General features: G+C 39.8%; 1 protein-coding gene across 1 annotated transcript; it reads left to right on the forward strand.

Moving 5' to 3' along the window:
- The first annotated feature begins 5,029 nt into the window (after window positions 1–5,029).
- On the forward strand, window positions 5,030–6,610 carry LOC136536085 (protein FAR1-RELATED SEQUENCE 5-like). Its single transcript, XM_066528492.1, has one exon. The coding sequence runs from the start codon at window positions 5,030–5,032 to the stop codon at window positions 6,608–6,610; it is 1,581 nt and encodes a 526-aa protein (XP_066384589.1).
- The last annotated feature ends 761 nt before the right edge of the window (window positions 6,611–7,371 follow it).

Here is a 7,371-nt window from a genome sequence, read left to right on the forward strand (position 1 = left end):
TTTACGATTCCAGGTTAGGGTTAGGGTTTTTGAGAATGATGATGGACTTGCTTTTCTTTCTTGGATAGTACATGTAGTCGGTGTTGAAGGCAGACACAATGGACTAGCATTCGACTAGTGGTTGCCCTGTTTGGTAAGAACCCTAATTTTCCTAGTCGTTTTCTCTTCACTTTCATGGGACGGGACTACGGATGCTGTGTAGTAGGTTGTCCCTAACATTGCATCTGTGTTTGTGCCAGGATTGATCCTGGTAATGCGTTTAGATTAGCTGTAAAGGTTTCTAAGTGGATTGCTGAGGATGAGTACGGGCTAGTGGCAATGGCTGAGCAGGAACACCAAATCTGGTTTGATAGGACTCAACATTATTCTCTAGCTAAGTTTCATGACGAAATGGGTGGGACGATAATCTGGGGACCTTCACAGACATTGGCAGTTTGGGTGGTTGAGCTTGACAGCCCATCTCAATGGAAAATAAGGAGGGATGAACATTTTCAGCAGCTTATACTAGCTAGATGGAATGAAAAGGAAGCTGTGCTTGTAGTGGATGTTGTCAATAAAAATGATCAATCTGTCAATGCTTGCTCTGATTTTAGGTTTGTCTCTGGTGTAACTTCTGCTGGCAGTGGTGGTCCTAGTAATGCTGCTGGTAATGGTGCTACTGGTAATGATCAAGGCAGTGCTGCTCCTGATAATACACAAGGTAGTGCTGTACATGATAATGTTGAAGGCACTGGTGACACTTGTAGCAGTCCTTCTCCTTCTATGCCACCTGAACAAGCACAACCAGTAGATTGGGCTGAGTTGACCATTTTACAAGAAGATAATGAGGATGGAGACGCCAAGCAAGCTGCTGTTGAGGATAAAGTTTATGAGGCTATGGGTTTCGTAGCAGCAGATGAGAGAGCTGAGGATGCAGCTAGGGAAGCTATTCCTATTCCTACCATGACAGCTGAGATGCAGGCTGATATGGAAGAGGCAGCAGTTCAAGTTCCTCCTTCTATGACATAGGAGTGGCAGCTGGAGATGCTCACTGACAGGAACAAGGAAAATGTTAATTCTAAACTTATTTTGTTTACCATTCTCACCAATACTTATATAGTGTACCCTAATTTGTTTTGTTTCATGCCAGAAAGAGGACAAAGAAGACAGCAACAAAACCTGAAAGGCCAAAGAAGGCAAAGAAGGACCAAGTAGATGAGGGCTCAAGTGTTCAGTGTTCACCAAGGACAAGACTGGCAGCAGCCAGAGAAGCAGCTGACAGAGCAGCCAAAGCAGCTCAGCTAGCTGCAGATAAGGCAGCAGTAGCAGCTGAAGCAGCAGCAGCCAAAGAAGCACCCCTAGAGACTGTATACCAAGCACCTGGAAGCCCCAACACACCTACACCCCTAGAGACTGTATGCCAAGCACCTGGAAGCCCCCACACACCTACAAGGTACAATTTCATTCTTCACTGTACATTTTGCAAAATATTGAAGAAGCAACACTAAATGGTTTATATGCACACAGGAACAATTGCCTGGAATTGGTAGTTGTGAACGTTGTGAACCCGCTAGGAGATGAAGCAACTGGCAAAAGAAAGATGACATCTAAGAGGAAGCAACTAGCTACCAAGATCAAGAAGACTCCAACAAAAAACACTCCAGCAAAGAAGTCTCCAGCAAAGAAGACTGCAGGAACAAGGGGAAGAAGAAATGAGACAAAGCTTGAATTGAAAATGTCTCTTATTTTGGCTCATGCTGTCCTGAACCTGTTTATTTTGGGAAACAAGCTTGTATGGTCTTTTCTTTTGCAAACTGTTATGTAAAACCTGTCATGGATGTGGCCACAGTACATCCTTGTGTATGGATGGGGAACTGCTGTGAAGTGGCCAGAACAAAACCTGTCATGTAATGCAATGCTTAACTGTTAGGGTTGTTTCTATCACTTGATGAGTTTGTGATCTGTGCATTTGCTACCTATGCTCCATTCATTGTCAGCGCGGGAGAGATGAAGGGGACAGGGCAAATGGGCCGGCTGGGTCAACTGAGACCGGCCCGGATAGCTAAGACAAGGGGGGCAGGGGCAGGCGAGGTCATTTTGCACCCTTCGCACGCTCGGGGCCGACGTGGCAAGCTGTGCTGAAGCGCCACGAGTGCAAAAGTGGTAAAAGTGTATCTCGGAGCGAACAACGCTGGTGAAAGAATATGGAAATTCGCCAAGGTGAGAACTGGAGAGTGGCCGTCCGTTATAATGGTAAAAAGTTATTTGTCCCCTTTTCACGTGACTGGACCAACAAAAACCATCAGCGATGGAGGAGGAAGAAATCCAAAGAAGCAAGAAGAGGGAGAGGATGGAAGGGCAATGGGGAAAGAACAAAAATGGTGCAGAATCATCTGAGGTGAGATTCTGACCTGCTACGTGTACTCTCTCTCTCTCTCTCTCTCTAGAATGATACTCACGGATCCAAAACTGATTCGTATTGCTTTTGCACCTCAGATCTCCAAAAGATAATATCTGTTCTCCTATTGCTGTGCAGCCTTAAATCTGCAATGGGAAAACTACAGTATTAACAAACAATCTGTAATAACATGAAAGCATGCATAAAAGATTTGAAACTCTTTAGCAGTTTAGAAAGATTTTGCAGTTGATGTGGTTGGTGCTTCTTACAGTTTAGTAGTATAGCAGATTTCAATCTGTCAAATCTGCAAGTTTCCCAAATCTGTAGAGATTTCAATCTGTCACATCCGCTAGTTTCAATCTGTCACATCTGCTAGTTTCCCAAAATCTGTAGAAGGGAAAATAATTGTAGTATTAACAACCATTATGTGGAACACATATGAACTGTAGAACCATCCTAATCAAAACCCTTGATCGAGCTAAGCATAACTAGATATCCTCATCATTACCTGCAGAAAAAATTGTTATGTACTAGCTGGGAAACAAAAAAAAAAGAACATTTGCTGTAACACTGGCACATGCTAAAAAAGCAATATAGAAATGGAGACGCCTGATGCATTGTAGCAGTCACCTGTAGATGTGTTTATTTTGAAATTACTCAGCAGCTGTCAGGCAAGTTTATTTAGAAAATTACTTAGCTGCTGTGAGGCACACCGAGTGGTTCTGTTGTTTAGTCTGTAGTGGGAAACTAGCAGTTTGATCTTACTTTTAATAAAACGCTATATTTGCTAGCCTCTTGCATATAGTTTTTTGTCCCTCAAATTTGTCACTATTTCGCTAGTTAGTAGTGACTGGCTATATTTCTTATTTTTTGCCAGACCAAAACTATAGCTAGATATCATTGAAAACAAGACCTGTGAGTGTCTTTTGCTAGCTAGTAGAATTGATGAGGTTGTTTGGTAACCAGTATAAGGGTTCTCTCTGGTAAACAGCCTCATACTAGTCCTACTTAAATGACTTAATGACTACATTTTTATTTAAAAAAACTCTAGAGCAGGCAACATTTTTACCGAAACATGACAAAAATTTTAACAGCTTCACTTTCACATGTTCTTCAGCTACAGAGTTACAAACAGCTTTGATGTGATCCCTTTTTTAAGTGCAGGAGACTGATGATATTACTGGGACTACAAAATCGAAACAAGATCAAGAAACAATGAAAACAGGAGGCATGATAAGCTATACATAGATAATTCCAACTGGAGGATACACATCACTGATGTTAGAACAAACCAGAAATTCACAAGAAGGACCAACATACACAAATTATGTTGAGGTATGATTTATAGTTCATTCGAATTTCAATTTTCAGTGCATGTCAACACCAAAATTGATGGTGTGCCTATTAGAAGGTTTCTCGGTTACTTATGAAGTTATATTTTAATTTATGAAGACATTTGATGCATCCAATCTTCAAGTGCACTATTCCAGCTATGGGAAGGAAAATGATAGTAATGAGGTAAGAAATTGCAAAAAAAACTCATACTGCTGTACATAATTTGAAATATGTTGTCTTGTGTCATATGAAATGCTTATGGAGATACTATATCGACATATGAAACAGGAAACAAGGCAAAAACAGGAAGCAATGTCAAATTCACAATATGATATTCAGAATTGGGAGTCATTTGTTTGCCAAGGAGAACACAAAAATGATATGAATTTCATGGACATGTACGAGGTACAATTGTACCTAATTTAAATAGTTGTCAAAAAACTAAAAAGGGAAAAAAAACCCCCAAGCACTCACTTCTTTAATGTGTAACAGGGCCCAGTTGGTTCATTTATGCATATGGTGGAAGCACCAGAAGAGTTTGATCAAGTGTTTGAGGTAAGAAAAGACACATTTGACATATACAAGAAAAGATCTGACAAAAGCTGAGCAAGTACTCACATGATTGCCTTCTTATGAAGCAGAATAGTATGTATGTCACAACAAGCAGATGTGATGAACAACCAACAACAATGAATGGAATGGAGACAGAAGAGTATCCGATGAATACATCAATGTGTCCTGCCAAAGACCAAGGCCAAAATAACGATGACCTGTACAAAACAGAAAGCAGTTCAAATTTTCTAGAACGTTTGTATGAAGAAGAACTAATGAAGAAAGCTCAGTCAGCTCCTTATGCAAGAAATGGTGGCACAGAATATGCAGAACAGGAAGGACAACTAAATGATGAAATAATTCCATATCAAGAAACACACACATCAGTTGTTGATGAAGCCATTGAAGCTCCTGTGAACTATGCAGTAACAGATTCAAGCAGTACACAGATTCTTCAACGTTTGTATGAAGAAGCACTAATGAAGAAAGCTCAGCTCCTTATGCAAGAAATGGTGCCACAAAATATGCAAAACAGGAAGGACAACTAAATGATGAAATAATTCCAGATCAAGAAACTCACATATCAATTGTTGATGAAGCCATCAAAGCTCCTATGAACTACGCAGTAACAGATTCAAACTCAGAACAAGACCAAAACACAGACATCACAGAAGAAGATATACAATATTCAAACATAATGAGAGTGTGGAGGCGTCTATTACACTCAGTCAAGAGGGGGAAAGCCAACACGTTCCAAGGATAGATATGCAGTTTGAATCATCAGATGAGGCATACAAATTCTACAACAACTATGCTTTGATTGTTGGATTCTCAATTGTTATGGCTCACAATTATCACTCAAGAGACAAGAAAATGATGGGCCAAGTGACTAGAATGACTTTCAAATGCCAGCGAAGAGAAATTGATAAACAAGAAGAGAACAAAGCAAGTGGACAGCAAAGGCCCGGTGTACAGTCAAGCACAGCATCAAGAAAAAGGAAAAATAACAATATCAACACAGATGAAGCTGCACCAACTCCAGCTGCAAGGAAAAAAAGATGCAATGTGATTGACAAAACAAATTGCCCAGCAGAAATGATAATAACATTGAAGAATAAAGTATGGGTTGTTTCTAGACTAAATCTTGAACACAACCACAATCTCCTAAGTCCAGAACTTTCAAAGCTACTGAGATCTCATAGGCATTTCACAGAACAGGAAAAGGCTATGATAAGAACATTCGTTTCAGTGAATGTTCCAAACAGAAAGATCCTAGCATTTTTGTCATACTTGAGGGGTGGAATGCAGTTCACAAATCTAGTGAAGACTGACATCAGCAATTATAGAACAAGGATGCTAAGAGAATGTGGGGAGAGTGATATCTCACAAGTGATACAGTTTTTGAGAATGAAGCAAACTGAAGACCCACTATTCTTCTTTGCATTTGACGCGGGAGAAGACAACAAAGTGAGGAACTTATTCTGGGCTTATGGTAACAGTAGAGCTAGCTATGAAGAATATGGAGATGTAATCAGTTTTGACACTACCTATGCAACAAACAGATACAACCTAAAGTTTGCACCATTTGTTGGAATAAATGGGCATGGCAATAACATGCTATTTGCTGGGGCTGTACTTAGTGATGAGACAATCCCAACATTTAGATGGCTCTTCAGAACATTTCTTGTCTGCATGGGTGGAAAAGCACCAAAATCAATAATAACGGACCAGGACGCTACAATGAGATCTGCAATCGGATTGGAATTCAAAGATACAGTACACAGGAATTGCTTATTCCACATTGTATCAAAGGCAGAGATATTTTTGGGTACAGCATTGTCAAAGAATGAGGACTTTGCATGGGACTTCTATGACATTATATACAATTCATTGACAATTGAGGAATTTGAGACACTATGGAACAATATGCTGGACAAACACAATGTACAGCATCTGAAGTTTCTAAAAGTTATGTATGAGAACAGAGAAAGGTTTGTCCCAGTGTACTTCAAACACAACTTCTTTCCCTTCATATGTTCAACCTCTAGAAGCGAGGGTACTAACGCAATATTCAAGGACAATGTTGGACCAACATCTAGCTTGATTATGTTCATTAAAGAGTATGATAGAATCGTGAAGAATATGGATGAAAAAGGAAATCTGAGGGACAAGAACAAAGCACAGGAAAAGGCAATCCTTTACTCTACATATACATTTAAAAGACAGGCCAGAGATTACTACAACACCCAAATATTCTATAGGTTCCAACAGCTACTGAAAACAACAGGAAAGTATGTGGCAGAAGAGCATGAGAAGGATAAGATATATGTGATATATAAATCCTAGGAACATTGTCAACTGGAGGTTAGGCCAAGAAAATACCTGGTACTAGTTGATCTGCCACAAGAAAACTATGTCTGCATATTTGCTTGATTCGAAAAGGATGGCATACTATGTGCACACATCCTAAGAACCCTCATCCAGTTGAACAAGCACGCTTTGCCTGAAAAGTATTTCATAAATAGGTGGAGGGCAGTGGAGAAAAAACAAGTCAGGAACATGAATACATTGATTCCAACAGATCTGAGAGGAAGCAATATACATTAAGATACAACTTACTATCGAGAAAGTTCGTCAACATGGTTTCAGAGGGATGCTTGGATCTTCACAGAACTAATTACATGCTATCGGAGTTTGACAGAATCCAGCCTGAGATGAGAAAAATACCTATCAGAAATGAAAATGTAATCACCAATGATCATAATACAGTAAAAGGCAGAGATGATGGAAGCATAAGAACAAATAGAAGTCCCAGGAAATCGCTTGTGATCAGGAAAATTTCGTAATAAGACAAAAGTTAGCAAAAGTTTTTTCGAGCCTCTGCTTGGTATACTTACACATATCAAAGCTAATGCACCAGCTCCTGCAGGTCATCAGGGTTGATGATTATCTTATCATGCAGGATGTGATAGTGAGTTGGCCTCATAGTCCCCTGGCAAAAAAACATGCACTTAGTTCTATTCAATTCACAGAAAGAAATAATATCTACCTAGGCAAACTTACAACAGCAGAACCAAGTTCAGTGAAATCTAGGATACACACTGACA

This window comes from Miscanthus floridulus, chromosome 2 (genome assembly GCF_019320115.1).
Source record: "Miscanthus floridulus cultivar M001 chromosome 2, ASM1932011v1, whole genome shotgun sequence".
Taxonomy (NCBI): Eukaryota; Viridiplantae; Streptophyta; class Magnoliopsida; order Poales; family Poaceae; genus Miscanthus; species Miscanthus floridulus.